Here is a 26,300-nt window from a genome sequence, read left to right on the forward strand (position 1 = left end):
GTATTCTCTTAGAATTAATGCAATAGTTAGCCGGGTGCTAACAAGGGTTTAAACCACCTGTTAATTCTGTGAGTTCTCGCTGATAGCGTTGCGATCGTGAGAACTCACAAAATGGCGTCGTAAGTCAGATCGTTGAACGACTCGAGACAATGCGGAGGTGTATAGCCATCCTTTAGCCATGTTCCATCGTCGGGTTCGCGACAGTGTTGTGCGAAAATGAGGTTTACGAATGCAAGACTTAATTTGTCGTTTCACGGGCGACGGTGAACCAAAGGAATTGGCATGTGTTCGCTCAATAGAACATTGTATGCTCGTGCAGCGATCGTGTGAAGAAATTACGGTGGGTTTTCGTACGCGTCGGAGTCTGTGACACCCGCTGGCCCAATGGAGCCGCGTACTCTCGCTGTCCCGTTGGCTTTGTTGACATTCGTCGTACTGGGTAAGTTTTATGTATTTTTATCATAAAAATGTTATTTGACGTTATTTTTACCAAGCAGAACGTGCTTTGATTCAAATTCTATTGTAATGTTATATTATTAGAAAATGATTTAAACCTCATGTGATATACATATACATATCATGAAAACGCCTTTTGGTAAACTATTACAAATGAAAATTGAATGCTATTTGGTTATATTCTATCCGATTTATTTTGTCGATGAACATGAAAAACATAGGAATATCCCTTCACGGTTACTACTACTTGTATCTCGTTCCATCGTAGTAGGCAAATATTTACGAGACCGTTCCGCGATTTTCTGTTTGCTAATCTTTTAACGCTGGAGATTACGCCATGAAAAACGTTCTCGAAACTGTGTTCAAAGATTCTAACCGTTCAACTGTGAAATAGTGATTGATTTTTCTACGAAAAGTCACGTGCACAAGTTGTCAAGATTCATTTAGGATCCCGGCACCGATTAAAAGTTGCAAACCACGTAACACGTACCTCTAAGAATCGTAAAAGAAAAATCGTTTCTGTATTTGTTATGTACAATACACTTTTATAACATGTAATTATTATAAAGTAGTTGTTTCATTATATCGTTTACCGTTGTTTCATTTTGAATTAAATAACGAGCTACATATTTAACGATCAGGACTCTGAATACCGAACGAGACAACAAAAACAACGTACGAACAAAGAGTTTTATATGAACTTAATTGAATCGTATAATTAGAAGTCGTAAAAAAAGAATGTTCAAATTGATAAAACGTTGTTCAACAAAACTGAAACGTTGTTAAACACAATTGTAAGCACACAATTAACGTGTACTTATTATAAAAAAAATTAACGACTTAAATAATTCTCGAAGATTAAGTTGAGAAGCACTGCACTTGGAGTGGCTATTATTGATGCAGAGAAGGTTATCTCGTATAAGGGGGTGATTCGGGGTGTATTTCCGATTGCAACGATCTGGACGTAGACACATCCCTTGGTGATACTGTTGCAATAACGAAAGCAGTACAATTCCCCTGATAAAACTAACAACGAATTGGGAGAGGTTCAAGGCATGGCTAGGGACCATTGTTCTAGTCCGTAGCACAGTGTACATACACGAACATAAAAGTCTGCTTCCGTAATACAGATTCGTTAAAGGGGTTAGGTCTAGGTTAGGTTAGGAAGTATTTATGTTAAACACTATATCAAATTATTTCAACAATGCAGCAAGCCTTTTCTTGCTATTTTATCGTAATAGAAAATATAATCTACTAAAGACTTTACTAAAAGCTGTTACGTTATCGACCTGCACGACTACCTACGTTAAAATTAGTCTCTCATTACTTTTTTAACTCAAGCATTTCGATAAGATCGTAATAATAAAACGATGTTTGTAGAAATTGGGGTTATTTACGATATACTTTCCGCAAGCATTATCCCCCTTATTATCATTTTTATTTGCTTTCCATTATTGCACGTAGGTTCGTCTATTTAGATATAAAGATCCATTTCCGGCTCATCATGGTGGTGAAGCCTTCAAACAATAAAAGGGGTCTCAAAAGGGTACGTTCCTCAAATAAACCAGTTAGCTCTGTCTGAGATATAGTTCTACGAACGACATAAAGCAAACTGCAGAACAATTATGGACCCAAACAAACAGAATATGATAAGTTCAACACAGATGTCAGCACCTAATTTTAGTTCATCGATCTTTCATTGAATGTACAAAATAAATCGTTCTAACCGAGACAAATTTTGTATTGATTTATAAATTTGGGAGATGGAAACAGTCTTATCATGAACTTTGTTGTCGTTAGAATAAGTGTGTACGTATATAGGCTCGCATGTGGTGTAGATTCGACACATGAAGATCGAACACGAGCACTGGTAGCCCAAATACGGAACGGCCATGCACACAACTGCGTCTAAATGTGCTTCATGTAAAGTAGTATGTATTTACAAACGTGTGTACTCTGCGACCGATGTCGTAACAACACCTTAATGGTCTGCGCCCACGCGGCGTATGCGCGTGCATATTGATGTATAGGGTGATTCGTTTAAGACAGTTTCTGTATCTTAATAATTTTTTATTAATTTTTTTTTCAACACTTTATTTGTTTTTGTGTTTTTTCTATGCGAATTATGTGAATTAATTTCCAGTTACTACACATTTGTCTAAACATCATGCCCGATTTTAGATACCAAGTAGACATACACATAAATTTCGTTTAAGTTAAAAAAGAAATTGTTTAGAAACGCTAGTAAACAGTTTCGTACTTAATATTTGCTTGATAGAGAAGGGAATACGTTTCAGTTGTGTACTCCTTTATTAAAATTTTGTAACACTGGTGAACAATGTATAGTCAACACACTGTTCTTTTTTCTTCTTTTTGTTTTTATGAAGGAATTACATTCACTTGAAGTTGAATCACTGTGGCAATTCCTTTCATTGCCATGATATCATGTCGCATGTGTTATTCTTTCAAGGCAGTGCATCGTTTTCCCGATTCTTGTCTTTCTCGGACGTTTCGCAGAACAGCGATCCTCCTCCTGTAGAACGGAAGTAGTAACAGTCACGTTACGAAGAAGATAAGAGAGAGAAAGATGGATAAAACCCGGTTCGAGGAATTCATTTATCGATCGTAAAAGTGAAGTCTAGATTTCCGTAGCTTTCTGGGTATCAGCATTGGTCCTACGACCCCAACTGTCGCGAACGATTAATTGATTTTTTCGGAGAAGGGATCGTAATATATTTCACCCTCACCGTCGGTTTATTGGTATTTATGAAACACCCCGTATATTTGTCGTACCACGGTGTATACGTACCTTGCCTTCCTTCACGGTCTGTTCGTCACATGTCGAGTACTTTTACCACGTTTTTCAACATTCTCCCTCCTCCCCTTTCTGACTTCCACGAGTATGCAAACTCACCCTGCGAATTAATCCGTGTTGCGAAAAAATTCAGATTTATTATCGAAAGAAAATATTTCTACCTACGAAGATTGTCGAACCCATATGCTCGAATATTACGTTCGAGGCAGTTACGGAAAGAAGAAAAATACGTTAACTGCTTTATCGGTAACGCAGTTTTATTTTTCATCGGACATTTTGTAAAAAAGGTATGATTACCGATAAAAGGAGAAAGTATCATTACTTTCTAAACATTTTTACTTCGATATAAATCGTTCTACGAGCCACGAAAAACGCTTCGTATCGTGAAACGATTCTCGAATCGATCATGTGAACCTTATCTACAGGAAATTATCCGATACATTTAGCTCGTCCGAGATAGCAGCTTCAAGACTTGTAAGTTTGTACATAATTTGTATATTCCCCTTCCTTCTCTTTCTTCCGCTCCCGTTATGCTACTAAACAAGACGTATAAACTGATGTCTGACAAATATACAGGGAATAATTTATAATAAAACTCAAAAGGAATTGTTCCTTTGTCCAAAAATAAGTAAACAATGTAAAACAAGTATGGGATTTCATTCTCGAAATAATTAGATTTGAATATTTGTCAGGTGCGTGTTGAGGTGTCGTATAATCGATTCTCAGATACGATGGAACGATTACAAACTGTCATTTAAAAAAAAAATTAGAAATAGAAGTATTTCTGTAAATCAAACAATATTATCTAGTATGCAGCGATACGATAAATATTTTTTCGAAATGTCATATGTACTTGAACGACCTCGACGATTCTTTAAGATTAGGTTCATACGAGCATCGAAACGACGTGCGTTTCTAGACGTAGGAACGCCAGTCTTGTCTGTCTTCGTTGTTTTCAATTGTAAGACAAGGAAAAACAAAAACGCACGTCGTTTCGACGCTCGTGTAACCCTAACCTTAAACGTATACTTTGAAAAAGATTTTTTTACTACAATAATATATTTTATATTATCAACACATGGAACAATAAATCATTCTTTTTTCGATTATAGTCCGAATTACTGAACGCCCTGTATAGATATAATAAGGTGCAGTGGTTGTTCCCGCGACAGATTTACCTCGCGCATACATTGCAATGGTTCTCCTCTTCATCTATTTCGGTATGCCGTGCGGTAGGTTGTCGCCCGCACTCATAAATCAAATAGTCAGACGGCGAACGGTTTATTTTCCTTGAGAATGCAGCGTTGTGGCGCTATCAGGCGCCAAATTTCGCACGTTCCTTTTCCCTTTCGTTTTTTCGTTTTTATTTATCGACGTCTAGTTTCGCGCCACTAGAAACGGCCAGGAAAACGAGACGGAATTAATCGAGGGGTGAAATGGCTAAAATTTGAGAATCAAAAGAACGAATGATCTATACGTTTTCGTTCGAGTGTATGAATTTAGTTGCATTTCAATGGCACTAAAAGTTCGAACGTTATATCTAGAAACAGAAAGCATTGTTTGAAGAACGAAAGAAATAATGTTCTACGACGAGAATTACTTCTCCTATGTCGATCGTTGAAGACGTGTTCGCGCTCCTTCGCGAAGGTTGCACGGAAAGGTGACAGACCACCGTGAGCGTGAAACTGTAACCCAATAACCGTAGACAGTGTTTCTCAATTTTCTGGAAGCGCCAATTCAATTAGATTCGCTGATGAACATCAATTATCGATTGCACGTCTTTTTTGATTGTCTGACGATAAAAAGATGCACAGTATTATTTTTAATTGACGTTATCGAACGCTCTTATCTTATAAAATTTATGTTAGATATTACTACACTTTTAATATTTTGATCAGTAAGTGTTCTTCATATATTTCAATATGTAGACGTACATTTCTAGTCGTTTTTTATTTGAGTTTTTTTAGTACTTTTGTAACGGGTCTTATAGAAAGTCAGGTTCTAAAGACGAGGTATTTCTACCGGAAAATTGTTAGTTTGGAAAAATATTCATAATTGTCTGCATATAATGGGTATCTCTTTCATAAAGAGTCTTCAGAATTTCATGAGTAAGAATTTAACGAGCTGGATGGAATTTCTTCAGTCGAGTCGATCTTACGTGTCTACGTACGAATATAAAAGTTCTATTATGAAAATAACAAAATACATTTTTAAATAATTGTTCAACGTGGTAAATGTATTTGATGGTATGAGTATGTTTCGAATGTAAGATAAATATTTTAAATTGAATTGAAAATAACCATTGACCTTTCTTTTCGTTATAATTAAGAATATCGTAGGTGATGTGTAATATCTTAGGAATGAAAATTCTATAATTTATGGCAGTGTACAAGAAAATGAAATTCTTTGTTTGCGACCGTTTGTTCGGCGAAGGAAATATTTCATGGCGTATCGATTGCGTGGAATTTAAACGAAAAAGCTTACGTTCCTTAAAAATCATTCAGATTAGGTCTTATAAAATTGTTCCGTTGAGATTCTCTTATTCCTTTGTTCTCGTGAAGGGCTATTCAGAAACGATGTTGAATCGTCTTGCATTGCGGTTGTGTGCTTAAGTCGTATCGGACAATCGCAAAGTCCCAAGAAAGAACGAAAAGAAAGGAGGGAAAAGAGAATTTAGGCATTCAGCTCGGGTGTCTCGTCAAAGGGCCAAAGGGTGCTTCTGTAGGGTTGCTGACCCTCTATCCCCTCTTCATTCCCTAACTACTACGCACCTCCATATCTTCTTTCCTGCCCTAAGTAAATTTCGACCAGTTTTCACGTTTATCGTCGTAATACTTACACCTACGCACATGTTGAACAACTTGCGAAATGAAATTGAAATTTGATAGTACTGTAACTTGTATGAAGTTTACCTTTATGATAGGTATATGTTAAAATATTTTGTTTTTTAAACAATATTTTAAAAATCATACATTTAAATAGAAAATATAAATATGAATTTGTGTTTTTTGATTGTGAAAAACAATTTACTTACCTTAATTCTGAAAAAATTCAAGTTAATTTTATTCTTAACAGCTAGTGCAGGTGGTTTGTATTTTACCATCGAGCCACAAGATGTTATGGTCGAGCAAGGTGGTCCAGCTAGATTGGATTGTGAAGCAAAAAGTATTTTTGGAGAACCAAATATAGAGTGGCGAACTGATGGTCAATCAATTAATTTTATTGGGGACAGTTATCGGTGAGGGTGTTGTGTTTCAAAATGATGCCTTACCATTGGAGAACCCTTCTTCCATATTCTTCTTTTTCTGTAGATCTCAGCTAGCAAATGGGTCCTTGTATGTAAATAGCGTTTATGGCAGTAGTTCAGAATTGACTGGTAGCTATCAGTGTTTAGCTTCCATAGATAAAGTTGGAGCAATTGTCTCTCGACCAGCTACAATTAAACTTGCAAGTTAGTACTTACGAGTAATGCTTAGTTTTTTTTAGAATTATAATGCTTTGTATTATTGTATATGAAGAAAGTGATTAAAGTTTAAAATTATACAAGTAATTCCATTTTAAAGGTTTGCCAGGATTTGAAAAGGAACCTCAAGACACAATGGTTTATCCAGAGCAAATTGCATATTTAAGTTGTACTCTTCCTTCATCTTCTAGTTCAGTCAGTATACAATGGTTAAAAGATGAACATCCACTAGTACTTGATGATAGTAGAATGACAGTTTTACCATCAGGTATACATATATTGTCTGTCCTGTATAACAACGAAAATGTATATTCAATTGAAAGAGACCACTGATTTCATTATATTTTAAATAGGTGCATTGGAAATTGATGAAGTTAACGCACAAGATATTGGATCATACAGATGTAATGCTAGTAGTTACGGACAATATAGACTCAGTAACAAAGCACAATTAGGATTATTGACAAGCGATATCGGTTAGCACAATTGTTAAAACATATTAATATGTAATGCGCGTAATCTCTGTAAAGAGGGAATTTTAATCCCTTAATTTTGTATCATAGATCAAGAAAGCACACCACCCGTCTTTATTGCTAAACCATTGCAACAAGTAGTTGTTGAAGGATCCACAGTAACTCTTGAGTGTGCTGCCAATGGTTATCCAAAGCCAAGTATACTTTGGCTAAAAGATGGTGTTGCTATCGATTTAGCATCTCTTGATTCTAGGTGTGCGATTAGAATTTATTGACATAGTAAAGAAATTACTACGATCAAAATATAGAAAGTAAACAAAAAATTTAAATCTTTGAAATGTCATATTTTATTGTCTAGGTACCGTAAAGTTGCAGCATCCAGTCTTGTGATTAGTAATGTACAAGAAATAGATAACGGTTCTTATCAGTGTCGTGCAGAAAACGAAGTTGAAACATTGGATGCTGCTGCTGATTTAATTGTACAAGGTATTTGTTTTTGATATTGAACACAGTGATTATTTTATTCTTTTATCTTCTCTTGCTTCCAAATGCTAACATATTTTTCGTTTCATCTTTAGTCCCACCAAGATTTATAAAAATGCCAGAAGATAAGGTAGCTAGTGAGCATCAAGATTTAGAATTTGAATGTGAAATTTATGGAAAGCCAGAACCAAAAATTATATGGCTAAAAAATGGTGAACGTATTACTTTTAGCGAATACTGGCAAATCATTAATGGGTAAGTCTTTAATACATAATTCGTTATAATGGATTAAAATTAAATAGTATCACGAGGTAAATTCATTTTCTGTGATTACCTTCAGCAGCTACCTTAGAATTAACGGCCTATTAGCTATAGATACTGGAATTTTCCAATGTATTGGAACAAATTCTGCTGGGAGTGTACAAGCTGCAGCACGTTTAACAATCAATCAACCTAGTGAGTATTCATTTGGTAAAGTCGCGTATATGAAACTTTCTATGTTGTAGACTTATTTTGTAGACTTAAATTTTATATAATTATATTCTTTTTGTACATATTTATCAGTTTATTAATTTACAATTATTTCGTTTATTTTAATGTTAAATATATATTATTTTTTATGTTTGCTTTTGTTAGAAATTTTAATTTTATCTTTATGTTTTTTTTCCATTTGCGTTTCCTCCTTGTTAACCGTGTTGCATGCTAACAAATGTATCCAGGAAAAGCAAATTCCCATAGGACAACTACTCCAAAGATAACTCCTAAAAAAAAGTTATTATTGCATCGTCAATTGTACAATAAAACATGGCAACATCCGAGCACCCTTTTAGGCCATACGCTATCCGCGTTCACACCTAATCCACCGCTTTCCATTAGTCCTTCTGATGATCCAGCAGATCTTCCTGGATCTGTTAGATTTCCTAATTCCCTTTACGACCCGAAATCCCATTTTATAGACGACACGGACAATCTGGAATCGATAGAAGGAAGCGTCCCATCAGCTCCAAGGAGTTTAAGTCTCGTCATTGTCACCGCCAGATTCGTAACTTTACGGTGGCAAGAACCAGAAAATACAAATGGAGATATTCTAAATTACTATATTTATTACAAACAAGAAGGTGCTCAAAGGTGATGACGCGTCCTTTGTTTAATATGCTCGTAATTCGATTAATTCTGATCGTATTTCGTCTAATATAATAATAATAAAATCTTACAGAGAAAGAGTACATACCCAACAAAAATTAGAAGCAATGATACCAGGCTTACAACCAAGTATGACGTATCAGTTTCGAGTGGTCGCTTTAAATGCGAGAGGTCCTGGAATGTCGAGCGAAGTATTACAAGTCACTACACTCACAGAGGTCTGTTCCGAATTTAACAAATGACTAGTAAATGGTCGATTAAGTTTCTTTATAATCGAGATACTATCAATCTGTTATAACAGGCCAATGTTCCTGGACCTCCATTGAATTTAGATGGTCATGCTACAAGCAGCACGAGCATTTCTTTATCTTGGGAAAAACCGCAAGTTGTTAATGGCAGAATTTCTAAATATTTAATCACATTTGTAGAGGTATGTAGTTTTAATATGCAGCTATTAGCAATTATGTTATGAAATAAATAACGGAGAAAATAAAATAAAATAAATTTTTATTCAATGTAAAAAAACTAGCGTCTCCAGAAATTTGCAATTAATATTTTATTTAAAGGGTGACAATGAGGAAATAATGCGTGAAACGATTAGTACCATGCACGAATTGATAGATCTCGTGCCTTATACAGAATACAGTATTAGAGTTCAAGCTGTAAACGAAAACGGTCCAGGCGCGTTTAGTAGAGATATCATAGTGCGAACTTATAGTACACAACCTACTGATCCACCACATAATGTTACAGTAGAACCAGCTAGTCCTACAGTGCGTATTGTACTTACAATTCTATAAAATTAAGATGAAATGTAGAATATCGTCATATATTTTGTTTTTCTTTTGTTTTTTTTTTTTTTTTTTTTTTTAATAGAGTATTATAATAAGATGGGAACCACCACTCGAAGGTCAAAATGGAATTATCACTGGCTATAAAATCCGTTATCGTCGTCATGATCGAGGTTCACAACCGGTCACTATAACGACTGAAGGAAACCAACGCTCAAGAGTGCTTACAGGACTTGAGAAGCATGTTGCCTATCAAGTTCGTATATGTGCCTTAAATGTGAATGGAACGGGACCTTGGACAGAATGGATACAGATAGAAACGTACGAAACCGAGTCAGATGAAAAAAGAGTGCCAAATACACCCAGCAATTTAAGAAGTGAGTCTATTTTCTAATTAATTTAAAGAAATATTCTAATGTAGATACCCGTTTTTAATGTGATTTTTGAGAATTAAATTTTTAATAAACTAATAAGTCAACTTAGCTGGCGTTTTGCATACATATTTATACTCGTTTGAAGCAAATATTGTATAAGTTATAGATGAACATGTCATGAAATAGTTGTTCAGTCAAGTGTCGATTACGGCTGTTATGTTAAATAAACAAACAGAATTTTATTTTATTCTCTATGAATGTCATTATTGGTTGGTCCTAAAGAATATTTGATTTCAAGCTGATCCGCCCGGTAGTTTTTAAGAGAACGTATGTGCCTGATTCGAAAAATATCGTTTGACATAAAACGCATTTAAAGTTTCTAATGTAGTTATAAAGTAGATAATTCTCAATTTAAAAAAAGGCATGATGAGCAGCCATTTTTTGTCTGTTCTCCTCGCCTCTTTAGATACATTAAATGCCCGCTTCTTTGAATGACTTCTATCGCATTCATGATTTGAAGGATTTTGTAAAATCCTTTATTAAAAATGCAAACGGCTAAAAATGTTGCAATTTCCACAGTATTTTTACCACAATATAAATGCTCCAGAGCAAACTTCTAGATTAATTAAACTTTCATTATTATTGTATGTGACACGTCCGAGGTATGGATCTGATAAATTGTCAGCTTCAAGCCCTCATAAATCAGTCTGATGATATCTGACATTGTATACTTCAGTGAACAAGGTCGAGAGGTCTTGAAGGCAACGTTTATGGTGTGATTTCGCGTCGGTTAACCTTCTATGATCAAATGGCCCGTATAGCTTTTTTCATGTCGCCTATTAATTTTAGACCTGTTTGTATTGCCAAACTGTAGTACGCACTTAGTTCATTGATAATCTTATCTGTCAATTTTCCTGTTCCTTTTCCATCGGTACTATTGTTGGTTCTTTTAGCATTGCGTAGGCTCGTACCCATACATTTTTGTACATGCCCAATGCATTCTTTTTCTGAAATACACTACCTGATAGGCAATCCGTTCGTCGCATAGTATAATTGGCCGACGTACCACGCGTATGTCGTATATGCATTGACTCCTTTAAATTTTTATAGTTTTAAGAATTTTACGAATTTTACTTCAATAGTTTACAAATATATTTTCAAGATCTCAAACTATAAAAAAATGTAATAATAAAAATTAATTTTTTTGTGCGCCTACATTAGAACACATGCTCCCTTAAAAGCTGATATTAAAGAATCATTGTTAATACTTCAATGATATTAAATACATTTTACACACTTATATTACAGCAAAAGTGATGTCAGATTATATACAAGTATTTTGGAATCCACCGAAGGATCAGAGTATCAAAGTAAAGGGATATAAGCTGGGTTGGGGAAAGGGTGTCCCTGATGTTGAAATACGACTTCTTGATGGAAAAGAACGCTCTTTTACTATAGACCAATTAGGTGAACATTTGAATTATATAGTTTATTATTTCATACAATATGTATGGAATTAATTGAGTAATGAATTTTACCTTTCTTTCTTTTTTCATGTATTAATTTCAGAACCAATGACGGAGTACGTTATATCGTTGAGAGCAACGAATGATGCTGGTGACGGTCAACCTGCATATGCAAATGTTAGAACAACCGAACGTTCTATGTCTGAATCTTCTGTGCCTTTGATACCGCCGGTTGGTCTTAAAGCTGCTGTTCTTTCGGATACTACAGTAGTACTATATTGGACTGATACGACATTACCGAAAACTCAAGTAAGTTGATAGAATACATGTCAGTTTTATGGCAAAGGATTGTAAATCAATGAATAATAATTTTGCAGTTCGTAACGGATAATCGATACTATGTTGTGCGTTACACGCATCACCATAGTAGTAGCCCTCGTTATAAATATTATAATGCCACTGATCTTAATTGTATGGTGCGTGATTTAAAACCGAACACGCTGTATGAATTTGCAGTGAAACTTGTTAAGGTATTTATTATTATAGTTTTCCATGTATAATAGTATACTTTGATTTGTAAATTAATAGATAAAATATAGATTAATACATTCACTACGAACTGAACTATCGGTGGTACATTATACATGGTACAAATTCAGGCCCGTCGCGAACATGTTAATCTATATTTTAATAATATTTTCAGGGGAAGCGGGAATCACCATGGAGTATGGTTGTTTCGAATCAAACTCAGGAAGCTGTACCGAGCTCTGCGCCAAGGGATTTATTAATACAAAGTGTCGAAGACCGTCCAGTATCCGTTTTATTACGCTGGCAGCCCCCTAAACAACCTAATGGACCAATTACAGGTAATTATAAACTTTTATAATAGATTATGCATATGAGAAAGCGGAAAGTTTACAGTTAAAATTAAATAAACTTGTTTCAGGATATATTATTTTTTATTCTACCGATAATACAAAGCGGGATCGTGACTGGTTAATCGAAGCTGTTATTGGCGATAAAACTGAATTCATTGTAAAAGGCCTTAAATCAAGTACAACTTATTACTTCAAGATTCAAGCACGAAATTCAAAAGGATATGGTCCCCTTTCTACAACTGTTCCATTCAAAACACCTCAAAGTAAATATCTTATTTTCATGCGTAAAATTATATGCACGTATTCGATAATTTGTTGGTTTTAACAAAGTTTGTTCAGTATTGCGTAAAGAGTTATTATCCATAGTAACTACTATTTATGTTCATCCTTCCATATCGTATGTACAATATCGGTGTGTTAATTATTGTGTTCAATTTTTTTATTTCTATGCTAGGCAATGGCATGGATGTCTATGATGAATTGCATGGTCGAGGTAAGATATTCTCTTTTAGATTATTGTTTATTATATTAGTGTTGCATGTATTTTATAGTAGTGAATGTTAAAGTAATGTGCATATTTAATTTGAATATATGTCATTCGAATATGCATAATATATTATAATTAGTTTATTATAATATGGATTTTGATTATTTTCTAAGAATATGTAAGCATTTACTAAACAATTAATTTACTTTACAGATGGACGAGGACTCTCGAATATACTCATCTATATTATTGTGGGGTGTTCTATTGTTCTCATCACCGGCGTAGCAGTTGTAGTGGTAGTGATGTGCTGTAAGCGAAATCCGGATACACCTGATAGAAAAAAAAGGTATGTTATAATATAATGTTGATGTTGAAAAATTTGTATCACTTTTCAATTTTTTAAATACTTGAACAAAGTTTTTTAATTGAAATTCTAATTGTATTTAGATTTAGACATTTTATCATAGAGAATTTTTAACAAACTCTTTTTACGAATTTCTTCAAAGAAATGATATAAACTTACTCAATAATGGGAACCTGTTGTCTTATCTACAAAAAAATATCGAAAATTCAACTAGATAATTGATCTTTAAGAGAAATATATTTAATAAAATAAATAAATTTAATACTTTGTGTAACGTCGAGAAACAGTAGTTTGTAAATTATTTATGTTTTTTTTTTAAGAATATTTGCGACATACAATTTATATTTTATATCATACCTAAGTAATGTTCTTTTGTTACGAAAGAATTAAATTTTCAATGACACAAGTATATACACACAAAAATGTTTTATTTTTATAAAGTTTGAAAAGTACTCCAAATGATTTTACATAGAATATTTGTTTTGCGATTACATTGCTCCAATTGAAATTGTTTAGTTATATGAAAGATGTGAATCAAAAGACAAACATCAAGCCGCCAGATTTGTGGATTCATCATGATCAGATGGAGCTTAAAGCTCTTGAAAAATCTTCAATTAATGGAGAAGCTTCTACCAGTGGTGTAGCCAGCAACACACTTCCTAGACCAAGTAATCAGGAGTATAATCAAGAGAATGTGCATGGAAATTCTAGTTCGTTGGACAAGCGTACTTACGTGCCAAGTTACATGGGTAAGTTTTGTGGAATAATACTACACATTAAATTAGTTTGATATATCAAACACAGCTGCACATCATTTTGTTCGTCTAATTAAATTTCTCACGACATACTCATTCATGATTACTTCTATCATGATTAAATACACATTTTTAATGATTTCTTATTTATTATCGATGTCTTAATTAACGTTTATCATCTTAAAAGAAAAATTTTATTTTGTTTTCTGTTTTCCTGATTTTCGTGCTCGGTTTTTGTTTATTCACTCAACATTAGGTAATACTGATGAGAAGTGCTCAACCCTGAGCAGACAGCATAGTCGGGGAAGCCACAAACCTAAACTCATTACACTTCCTGTTGACAGTGCGTCTTTACATCAACGTAAGTAATAGTACACATGTCAAATAAGTGACATGGGAAGACTAATCTCTTGTATTTGTAGCGATGTTAATTGTACTATGATGAGTTAGTGAAAAAATACTTCATTTCATATTCATACTTAACGAATTTTTTAAATAAAAATGTTTAAGCTGTGAGACAAAGTTCTTAACCTGTTACAGCTATAGCCACTGCTACACCGATCGTGAATACGAGTATGTCACAGCCAACGATTCACACTTCCTGCAGTGATACGCCATCCGTAAGACAAAATTATCCACGAACAGTAGCCCAGTATAGCCTAAGTCGAGCGCATATCACGTTAGAACCGACACCTGAATCGAGTCCAGATTCTTGTAATATTTCAAGCTCTTATGAGCCGTTGCAAAATCAAGTAAGATTTCTATAAAAACACTAATATTTTCTAATACACTAATATTTAAATGAAAAATCGAATTTTATACGAACAATTATAATTGTTAAGGAAAGATAGCCATTTTTCCCTTATTGATATGTGAGAGCAAAAATAGCAAATCTAAATATGGAAAATAAAAATATAAAATCTATCAAGTTTAGACGTATTGACAATACATATTAAGGAAGTACTACATATGTGTATATTTAACTTTTTAATTATCTCAGTAGAAATATTTACTACCTATCTTTGTGCTATATACTCTAATTTTCGAATTATAAGTAAGCTTATTAGTTTCCAGGGTATATAATCCTTTTTACTTTTAAGTTTCTGCGTTATTTTTGCACTGTAGATTTTTATCGTTTCTTTCTTCTTCTATATTAATTATCAATTTTCTTTCAGGTTATGTTCTATATGTTAAAATTATTCAATTTATAATGATTATATGTATATAATTAGTTAACATCTATGTATCATGTATATGTTTATCCCCCTTTTAGTTAAGAATGTGTATATATGAAGAGGGTTCCATAAAAAAGAACTGAAGTATCATCTAGTAAATGATACACTTCTATAAAGTTTTCGTAATTTTAGCTTTCGCATATCAATAAGGTAGGAGTGACTACCTTTCCCTGATAATTATAATTGCTTTATACAAATAATTTTCGTTTAAAGCAATTATCATACGGAGCAAGCGGCCAACCGTATACCGGTAGCACTCAATATGCTCCGGGTCATTATGGTAATAGTAATCAACCAACAAGTAGCAGTGGTGGGACTGACAGCAGTAACAATAGTAAAAGGATGCAGGGTCATCCTTTGAAAAGTTTTAGTGTGCCTGCACCTCCGCCACAATCTGCGCCTTCGACACCGGCGCAACAAAAACATGGTGGTTAGTTTTTCATGACTATCTGAATATTACTAATATAATACATGTATTACAATGTCCTTTTTATTTTACGCAGTTTCTCAAGTTACTGTAAGGCCTACGATGTCTGGTAGCCCGTATAAGAAGCCACAAAGTTCTACACAATTAGTAAAGAATCGATTAGCCTCAGTTTCAAATCCGGTACACACTTCGGAAGAAGTTGAACGGTTAAAGGTAATGATTATTTTAATTAAACTCTGTACTTAAACGATGTAAAATCGGGAAGAATATTTTTTAGTCCCGTATTACATAAGCAGCTGATCAAACGAATGAAATATTACTGTGCAAATGGACACCAGTTTTTGTTTTTACTAATCGTTCGAGCGAGGTAAGGTAATTTATTAATTTTAACGTTTTTTATAGCCTTCTTACAGTACGGAAGAACTAAATCAAGAAATGGCTAATTTAGAGGGTCTTATGAAAGATCTAAATGCCATAACAGCGTCTGAGTTTGAGTGCTAAAAGAGGTTCCTAAACCTTGTGCCATCTCAATTCAATAGACTGCAATGATACATTCTCAATGTTAGTACCTGAGAGATAGGTGTGACGATCATGTTACACGATGAAACTTTTTGCAAAGATCATATTTCGGCACACGGAAATACAACACGATTGGCAGAGTGGATACTCGAAGGGCCGATGAACGGCGCGTTATCGAACTTCTTAAACAGTTTGCCTGAAAATTATATCATCCCAGTGTTATTGGACTAGAACGAGTGTTTCCTAGTCAATTTGCTTTTTCCTCCGGTACTAACGTTGTTTTCTACAGCGAAACGCAAAGTATACTTGCCAATGTAATTTGACACTGCTACATTCTTATAGTGAACTTGCATTTTGCAAGATCGTGAATGGTACGATTTGAAAGTGTTGACGCAAGAATTGGACGTTTTATTACGAGCGGTTGATGGTGTATTTTTACGTATAATTGCACACAGTGTATGCAAATCAATCGAGACGAAAGGACATTGATATGTTTGAATCTTCTCTGGAATTCTTTCCGACAAATTAAAATATGTTAAATTAATAATTCAATGGATTTGTAGCAAAGAGAAACGGTTTAAACGTTTCTCAGATCTTATATGTGTAAAAGTTATTGGTAACCATATGGATTACCTTTTTATCTGCTTCGGTGAAAATGACGATCTTGCCTAAAAACAATTCGTACTATATCCAAAAGCTCACGTACTCTTTGCCATGATTCTATAATCTATATTCATAAGAGTACATTTTCTATATCGATACTATCGACTGCCATACATACGCTTAGGGTAGCGAGACCAAATGAGTCTCTTCATTGAACATTTTATGGTTCAATGTGTAAGGCGGAAGGTAGAAATATTCTTCCTATTTTTTTATCCGTCAGAATTTTTTTTATAACAATTTTGGTAATAGGTTTTATACGGTACAGTACTTTCAGGCTAGTTAATTTAGTATTAATGAATTAAAGGGCAACAGATCACTAAAAGGTTTTATAAATAACAGCCGGTCATTTATACATTACGCTAAAAAAACATGTTGCCTATGATTTTATAAATTTTATTTAATAGGCTGAGATTTTCCGCGCTGTCAAAATCTTAATATTTTTAGAACACTGTGTAACGGTCTTAAAACGTTTGTATTAAGTTGCCCTGTACCTTGTCCAACGAAACGAGATAGCAGACGGATAGTTCCGTCTTTATTCGTCGACCGTTAATATTGACGTTTGATCTGTTTCATCGTTTGGGTGTTTGCTTTTGTTTGCTGCCTCGTCTCGTTGAACAAAGTATATACTCAGTGGCTTCGGCAGCTTGCTAAGGAATTCCGTTTATTTACGGGAAAATATACACGTATACTCTTAAACCAACAATGTAGTATTACGATCTCATCGAGAAATATTATTTTAGGATTAAATGTGAACATCGAGTATGGGTATTATGATAAGTTGTACAGCATTACGAGAGAAAGCACGATTTGATCTTATAAAGAACACGATAGTAATTTTCGCGTCGATATATTTACCGTTTCGATAGTTCATTTATCTTAACAATTACGTTCTAAACGACCAGTTAAAAGTATCGTCCTTCCGCGAGAAGAAGACACAGTGTGTTTACATCCCCACTCTTGCTGCAGTCTGGATTGGCTGTCACCGATCTTCGTCACCGTTCTCGACCAGTACCTGTGAGTCAGCAGACTGCAACAGGAGTGGGAATGTAAACACACCGTGCCTTCTTCTCGTGGAAGAATGGTACGTACGTAGCAGTCTAATTAATAAAATAACTTAAATTCAAGAGTCGTCTTAACGAAATATTTTTTAACAAATATTTACAAATTGTTATTTGTAAGGTATATATATTGTTTCGTTTGAAGACACTCGAAAACATTTATCAGTGATGACAGCTTGCAATTTACATCTACGTATTTTGTAAAGAGCAACGGATCGAATTTTTCTATTGCTCAATTGTCAGATCGATACACATATTTACAGTGAATATTAAGTAACAGTTTTTTACCATATCCGTCAAGATATAAATATACTTCCTTCCACTGCTAGGAATTTGCTACGTATAAATTTTGTACACGTTTTACTGCGATAACGGTCTCTTTAGTATTAATGAAATGGAGATTCCGAAAAAGCAGGATACTGTAACAATTAATGCACAATATAACAAGAAATGCGATCGAGGGCAACGGCGCTTGTAGTATTTCGTACTATACCATCTTTTTAAGCACTTTCATATTTTCCTAACGTTGAATATACTGTACAAAAGTCCTGTGAGCAAAGGGCAATGAACCAACGAAAGTTCCCGTCGTGGCAAAAGTCTAATATGGATATAGTACAGGATAGTACAAAGCAATATGTGATACTCCTTCTGTAAGAATTGTCGACCTGATGTCCAGAGTATTGCATATTACTCGAATATTTGCTGCTACACGGGAAATACCACCCATTTCGAGCAACACGAGACGAACAAATTCATTTGTCGTTGGCTTGGCTCGGTTAGGGCAACGCGAGTAGTATTAAGACATTCATATATTCGACCACGGACAAGAATAACATTCATTCCCCGATTACGTTTTCTTTAAATACGTGAATTTACAAACAAAGCGGCTATATGCTTAACGACGATACAAAAATATTCTAAGTACTCTCGAATATTTTTTATTCGCTTCAAAATCCAAAGTATTTTATAAACTTTTATAATTGGCACTAACGGAAATGAGGGAGTACGCGTGAGCTATACCGATAAAGAAAAGGACAGCTTGTATATTAAGTATAAATATATATATGTAATATATACATAAAATTTGTAACTATTGCGCTGTTCAAAGAGCGATTAGTTCTTTGTAATTAAAAGAAACGGACCTACGAGAGGGCCTGCGGAAATATTTTACCACAAAAGTATAGTAGGATAGTTTATATATATATATATATATAGTATATATTTATCTATATCATTATTATTTATTGATTTTTATGTATGTTGGGTATATTGAGGATAAATGAATGTTGCGAGATGCTAGAGGCTGGTTGCTTTTTGTCATTTTCATCGACATCGTTGTAGTCATCATTATCATCATCGTTTATTATCATTGTTATCATCATCGTCGCCATTCATTGTTCTTCTTCATCAACGATTCGTGGATTTGTTAGGGTTAATATCAAAATTCGACGATAATCAATACTAAAAAAGCTACAGGCCACTGACGTATGTAAATAGAACACCGCCACTTTATAAGATAATTAAGTATTTATATATATATATATATATATATGTTTATGTATATGTATATATATACACACACAGCCATTATAAAATATAATTATTATATTTGTACGATACGTGTAAGGCAGCCATCTCCAATGAAACATTCGTAACAAGTGTGTGATAATATTTGTAAAACTTGATATTCAATAAACAATCTTATGTTCTTTACAAATCGACGGTTCAGTTCTGTTTTTAGAAAAGAAGATGAGTCTGTGCTGATTAAAAGAGTTTTCTGCGTAGTACTTATTCTTCATACAGAATTTACTTCATCAGAAAATCATTTTTGAATGTTTGTTGAATATGCGCGCATTGATGGGGGTGCCTCAATAGTCATGCGCGCTAATGTCTTGCGTTTCTTTTTGTTAGCACACGAAAACTTGTATTCATCGATAATTTAAATAATTTGTTACTATACAACGTATATTTGCGGCTCGTAAAGATCCGTGAAATTACATTTGTGCAAATAAAATATATTATCGCGGTTCGTACGAAAAATAACCGAGGTTCCCCTGCCAACAGTTGGCGAATTTAATGATTTTCAAAGCATTCACAATTTTGAAAATCGAAACTCTGAACAGAAAACACCATTTTGTATCTTATGTTTGTTTTACCGTGAGTAATGAAATGTGGTTCCGAAATTGGTTCTATTACTTACAGGATGATCTAACAGAATTTTATGTTTCAGAATTGCGTCAATTTGAAGCGTTGCCATGTATCGTGGAGACATCTGCAAATCTGGGGTGCTGCCATCTCGGTGATGACTTTTTTAATACGGACACGCGAGGACAGATAGCGTTACTGATTAGTCGTGCACGTTTAAAAAAGCAAAGGACAACAATAACGCGGTCCCGAGTGCGGTGAAAAATCGGTGAAATGGTGGAGTTGTATCGCGGGTATATTTAGAACCAGGTGAGCACTTTATTCGTTAATTAAACGCACTGTTTGGTTCGTTGTCTGTGCGCCAATCGATGATGTGTACAGTGACTCGAAGATAGAACACTTCTTTTTTTCCGCGATCGTTCACGCACACCTTAATCGGTGAAAAACATTTTATGAAGACCACTAGGTGTCTCTCCGTGAAATTTCACTGTCGATACGTACGCATTTAAGAATGCTAATGTTACGATCGTTCGTTTCACCGCTTGACGAACTTTTCACGCTTCATTTCTGAAGCAGTACGTGTTCGACGGTCGTTTCCATGCACCTTGGTGGATCATAACCTCTTCACACGCCACATATAACATTGTGAATTGTTTCATGAGTGACACACATGATCACCGACAGGTACGCACAACTTGCACGCACGTCAACTTTATATCGAATCAGATTTTTATCCATGAAAGCGACATACAGTTTACCGTAAGCTGCAAATTGAATGCACAAACGAACAGACGGTAGCGTACAGAAATTACCGTACTGTCAATCGTTTGTCTCTTAGTTTATTCAACGGAATATTTGGCATTGACTTACTGTTATTTCTTTGTTTCTTTCAACGACAACAGTACTCGTGTTCAACCAGTAAAAATTAAGTACGTGTACCTTGTTTATTGACATTGCGCTTGAACTTTAAATCGTGTCTCGAGTAGCAATAACGCTCGAGTTGATATTCGATACAGTTTTCGAAATATACAGTCGAGGACCGATAAACAAGACAGGATCGTGTCTAGCCAGCACAAACTCTACGATGTTTGTTCGTTTTCGCGGGAAATTAAGTATCACGTGGTACAGTATACGGTGTCTCGTTTACAAAGAGAATACTGTATCCACTGTTGGGGTGCTGTTTCGGTAATTAAACTAGGGTGAATTTTCCAAGATAATAATCAGTATTAAAACATCACGTACAATTTAGGTGCGAGTATATCGCAATATTTAGCGAAGTTATTAAAATGGCGTGATTTTAACAACGGCTACATCAAATCATTCAAAATTATTTTTCTGTTCCGGAGGTCGAGTTTCCCCTCCATTGGGGAGCCAAAATTCCACGGTGGCTTAATACCCCCCCCCCCCCCCCCCCCCCCAATCCCCCACCATGATTCGGCCTCTATTGATTGCTCTACCGCACTACTGCCCTACTTTTATGACTTTACTCCACCCTCTCCCCAATTCTCCCTCCAACCCCCTCTATCTTTCCCTCTCTTCGCGTTCTATCCTTTGCAACCTTACCTCCACCGTGTACCGTGGAGTCATAGACACACATGGGAATCGTGGAACTTCACTTCTGTTTATCGAAAGCAGCTTTTCGGCTGCGCCACTATGCGGAAGCGTGCCGATTTTAGCTGTTCTCGGAATTTCTCAGTACGCTACGTACTGCACTTTCGTGTTGCAGTTGGCGTTGAAGTTTCTCTGATAGCGCTTTTACCGTTCCATTTAAATTGCACCAGTATCGATATTAATGATACGATTCTGCAACACATGGCGGGGTACTTGCATTAAAAAAGCGGGGGAAAATATATAACGATGAAAATCACACATTTCCCTATCATTTTTTCATCCTGTATTATACAGGATATTTGGTCAACCCTGGGAAAAATTTTAATGGGAGATTCTGGGGGCCAAAATAAGACGACAATCGAGAATATCAATTTCTTGATTGACGCTTCGTTAAAAAGTTATTAAAAAATTAAATTAAAAAATTTCAAATCGTTCTGGAAAAATTATTTTCGGTTGGGGGGATCAATTACAATCATTTTTGGTGAATAGACATATCCCAGAAATCCTACCCATTTTCTAGAAAAAAATTCGAGAATGTGTGAAATTTTTCGATAAAAATAAAAAATTTCAAATCGTTCTGGAAAAATTATTTTCGGTTGCGGGGGTTAATTACAATCATTTTTGGTCATTAGACATACCATCGAAATCTTACTCAGCTTCGAGAAAAAAATTCCTCACCGAAAATTTAATTTCTGGCCAGAAATGTCTGCCCGAATTTTCATGCGAATCTTTAAAACGTTATAACTCCCGAACGGATTGGACGATTTTAACGTTTAAAAAAGCAAACTACGCGTATTTTGGTGGAGAATATGTACAAATCGCAAAAATATTTGAAAAGTTGGTCCTTGACCTCGCAAAATGAGAAAAACCCCATAAAAATGGTCCAATTTTCAAACAGCCATAACTTCTACAATAGTGAATATATTGGATTGAAATTTTGGGAGGAAGTAGAGCTTATGGGTACCTACAAAAAAGTATTAGACAACTTTTCTGTAGATCGGCAAACAAAATTACTAAAAATCAAAAACGAATATTTAAGAAAAATCGACAGGGGGTGGCTGCTGAATTTTTCGGCGAAAAAAAAAATTTCAAATCGTTCTAGAAAAATTATTTTCAGTTGCGGGGGTTAATTACAATCATTTTTGGTCATTAGACATACCATCGAAATCCTACTCAATTTCGAGAAAAAAATTCCTTACCGAAAATTTAATTTCTGGCCAGAAATGTCTGCCAGAATTTTCATGCGAATCTTTAAAACATCATAACTTCTGAACGGATTGGACGATTTTAACGTTTAAAAAAGCAAACTACGCGTATTTTGGTGGAGAATATGTACAAATTGCAAAAATATTCGAAAAGTTGGTCCTTGACCCCGCAAAATGAGAAAAACCCCATAAAAATGGTCCAATTTTCAAACAGCCATAACTCCTACAATAGTGAATATATTTCAATGAAACTTTTTTCTGAAGTAGAGCTCATGGGTACCTACAAAAAAGTATTAGACAACTTTTCTGTAGATCGGCAAACAAAATTACTAAAAATCAAAAACGAATATTTAAGAAAAATCGACAGGGGGTGGCTGCTGAATTTTTCGGCGAAAAAAAAAATTTCAAATCGTTCTAGAAAAATTATTTTCAGTTGCAGGGGTTAATTACAATCATTTTTTATGAATAGACATACCCCCAAAATCCTGCGTAATTTCGAGAAAAAAATTCAGTACTAGCGGAACTTTACAGGTTAATAACTTCTTAACGAAACCTCCATCAACAAATTGGTATTCTTGATTTTCATCCTATTTTGGCTTGTAGAATCTTGCATTAAAATTTTTCCCAGGGATAGCCGAATACCCTGTATATTTAGGCTTTCGTTAATGTAAGATAAAATAATATCGCTGCTCTTTTAAGTTTTTTTTATAAAACATTATGAAATAAAAAAATTACAGTTCTAATTTAAAATCTTGTTTAATAGTTCTTGTCAGATTCATCTGCTTTTTTTTTGTAAATTTCACATTTTTCTTGAAGATTTGAAAACTGTGAATGCTTCATGTCAAAATGAAAATCAAAACAATTATCACCGCGAATTTTGTCACATCTTGTGAAGGTTTAAGTACACGCCACTATGGCGCGATGGACCTCTAAAACAACCGAGTTTAGACGCATTAAGAAAAAAAGAAACCAGTTATCGAAGAGGAATATTAAACTTCGTTTGGAATTTGTCAAAAAATAACAAAACAAGACAATTGCTGAATAGAGAAGGGTGATTTAGTCAGACGAGACTAAAATTAACAAAATTTGTAAACCACACCATATAAAGCAAATTGTAAAACATGGAGACAATCCATAATGTTTTGGGGGTGTTTAACAGCATTTGGTGTTGGCTCACTGCACTGAATTAATGGCTTCATGAATCAGTACATATACATATTTTACAAAATCATCTCTTTGTCACTATTGAAAATATGCTTTCCAAAGAAGAAAACGTAATTTTCATGCATGTTCAAGATTCTAAACACACTATTAAAAGTGCACGAAAATTGGCTCAGTGCTAAAAAATTTTCTGATTTGGATTGACCTGCATAGAGAATTCTCTAGGTAAATTCAAGAATAGTGGGAACAAATATTTGATTATTGCAGAAAATTAATAGAAAATATGCAGAATCGAATTAGTACAGTTTTGCAAGCAAACGGGTTATGAACAAAATATTAAAAATAAATAATATATTAAATATTGCCAAGTATTGGACGTGGTGCAAAAATCTATTTTTTTTCATTGCCAATCAAGGAGACATTAATTATTGAACAAATTTCTTATGTTACTTTTAATTCTGGTTTCTGTATTACATTTAAATAATGATTTATATAAAACTTGCAGTCACTGGTTAAGTTGTGCTCTTTAACTTGTTACTTAGAGGATCAAGGAGATATTAATTATTCAACAAATTTCTTATGTTACCTTTAATTGTGATTTTTGTATTACATTTAAATAATGATTTATACAAAACTTGCAGTTACTGGTTAAGTTATGCTCTTTAACTTGTTACTTAGAAGATCAAGGAGACATTAATAACAAATTTCTTGTTACCTTTAATTGTGATTTTTGTATTACATTTAAATAATGATTTATACAAAACTTGCAGTTACTGTTTAAATTATACTCTTTAACTTGTTACTTAGAGGATCAAGGAGACATTAACCCCTTAACGTTCATACCCGAGTTTAACTGCTTTGAAAAACGATATTTGTTTAATCTAACGGTTTAAGGAATGATAATATTTGTTTTCCTTCAAATTATACGTTAGATACAACATTGTAATTAACAAAAACCGCATTTTTAGAAACAAATCCAATAAAGACAACTGATCATTCTTGGTTAACCCGAAAAATATGAGCGTTAAGGGGTTGATTATCAAAGAAATTTCTTATGTTACCTTTAATTGTGATTTTTGTATTACATTTAAATAACGATTTATTAAAAAACTTGTTACTGGTTCAGTTATGCCGTAAGTGACGGCGAAGCAAGTGGTCAGTGATGTTGGCACCATTGCGGTTGAATGGACATTTTGTAAACGATCGGATCGGTGAAAAGAATTAACGAGAGTAAAATCGCGCAAAACGAGGCGATGCATTCGAAAGCAACGAATTGCGTGGCCGGTCGTAAATTTGCAAAGGTTTCCCGCGTTCATAAATCGCCGTGTAATATTATGCGGTGCCGGTATGCGGGCCAGTAAGCGGCTAGTGTTGCACGTGCGTGTGCCACTTGTACGCTTACGTATCACATGTGTATGCACTGTTGCGTGCACAGGATCAAGGCTGCACGTGGTGCAGGTTTATTTTCGAAGAGCCTGTAACACACCGCCATTCCGGAGGAGCAAGGTTTTTTTTCCATCGTCTCGCGTGTAGCCTCGGGGATATTTATACGGTTCTCTTGTTCTCTACCTTGTCAAACTGTAATATCTCGCGATAATGGGCCGCCACCACCCATGGCTTATACAATCTTTTATTTAATCGGCTTCCACTGATAATTAGTCGACTTATCCAACCGTACAATATTCGGTACGGATCAGAACCGATTTCTCTGCTCGAAGAATTCCTCTTATAGAGGATTCAAGTCGATGGAACGATCCGACGAGTAATTATTGCCGAGTGGCGTGTCAACACGAGATAATTTCTTTTTTTAGCTTATCGATTCACGAACAGTTAATTTCGACTCTCTCCAGACGTTTATTTTGTTATTTTGTTGGCCCCCCGGAACGGCCACAGTCATTTCGGCGTTGTTCTTCGAGCTTGAAACATCTCTCCTTAGGACAGGGATATTTTGTAATATTCACTAGCGAATTAACACCTCTATAATGTTGAGATGGAAAGTTATTTTTTCTAAGAATCGTCGTAGCAAGGTACAGTTGTAAATCCTCGATGATCCTTTTAAGGAAAGTTTGTTGCGTATAATAGATTTCTGGCTAAGTCATTAGGGGTGATTTCCAATCGTATTTTGTATCGACATAGTCGTTCTATTTTTTCTGATACTGACTTAATTTTCAGATCTTCGCGTAATTCATTGTTACGTATGTACGCATTCATGACAGTTCTAAGGAACAGTGAATTGTAAAAACGCTCCTTAATTTGCTGTACGAAGGAAGTGAGTAAACAGATAGCTGGAGAAAAGAAGAGCATAGTGTTTCATCCTGGGTCTGTTAG

General features: G+C 34.6%; 2 protein-coding genes and 1 long non-coding RNA gene across 17 annotated transcripts in view; 2 read left to right on the forward strand and 1 right to left on the reverse strand.

Annotated features, from left to right (window-relative positions):
• Positions 1-216: 216 nt before the first annotated feature.
• Fra (neogenin protein frazzled) lies at positions 217-19,744 on the forward strand. Of its 9 annotated transcripts, none has more exons than XM_076778439.1 (27): positions 217-439; positions 6,347-6,509; positions 6,583-6,722; positions 6,835-7,002; positions 7,088-7,210; positions 7,298-7,460; positions 7,566-7,693; positions 7,786-7,945; positions 8,031-8,146; positions 8,410-8,818; positions 8,907-9,051; positions 9,135-9,263; positions 9,400-9,606; positions 9,710-10,001; positions 11,307-11,465; positions 11,568-11,773; positions 11,842-11,994; positions 12,168-12,330; positions 12,411-12,605; positions 12,797-12,835; positions 13,043-13,175; positions 13,710-13,942; positions 14,205-14,309; positions 14,489-14,700; positions 15,397-15,610; positions 15,687-15,823; positions 16,013-19,744. In XM_076778439.1, the coding sequence occupies exons 1-27, from the start codon at positions 385-387 to the stop codon at positions 16,109-16,111; spliced, it is 4,446 nt and encodes a 1,481-aa protein (XP_076634554.1). In that variant the 5' UTR covers positions 217-384; the 3' UTR covers positions 16,112-19,744. The 9 variants fall into 9 exon arrangements, with proteins under 9 accessions (XP_076634554.1, XP_076634552.1, XP_076634555.1 ...); XM_076778437.1 differs by having other exon boundaries at positions 15,397-15,613; positions 16,013-19,743; XM_076778440.1 differs by having other exon boundaries at positions 14,495-14,700; positions 15,397-15,613; positions 16,013-19,743.
• Positions 2,635-3,793, reverse strand: LOC143348030 (uncharacterized). Its single transcript, XR_013080687.1, has 3 exons — positions 3,437-3,793; positions 3,266-3,371; positions 2,635-2,989 (listed from the first exon to the last, which is right to left on the reverse strand). It is a non-coding gene; the product is annotated as an uncharacterized LOC143348030 (long non-coding RNA).
• Positions 19,745-20,196: 452 nt separating the features above from the next.
• The window catches only part of LOC143348348 (uncharacterized), a 75,232-nt gene continuing 69,128 nt past the window's right edge, over positions 20,197-26,300 (forward strand). For 2 of the 7 annotated variants that reach the window (XM_076778447.1, XM_076778456.1), the window contains exon 1: positions 20,258-20,679. In XM_076778447.1, coding sequence (XP_076634562.1) covers positions 20,666-20,679 — 14 coding nt within the window. In that variant the 5' untranslated portion in view covers positions 20,258-20,665. Of the gene's footprint in view, positions 20,680-26,300 lie in introns of all 7 variants that reach the window. The other 5 variants (XM_076778452.1, XM_076778453.1, XM_076778458.1 and 2 more) reach the window with 5 other exon arrangements.

Source organism: Colletes latitarsis, chromosome 11, assembly GCF_051014445.1.
Source record: "Colletes latitarsis isolate SP2378_abdomen chromosome 11, iyColLati1, whole genome shotgun sequence".
Classification (NCBI taxonomy): Eukaryota; Metazoa; Arthropoda; class Insecta; order Hymenoptera; family Colletidae; genus Colletes; species Colletes latitarsis.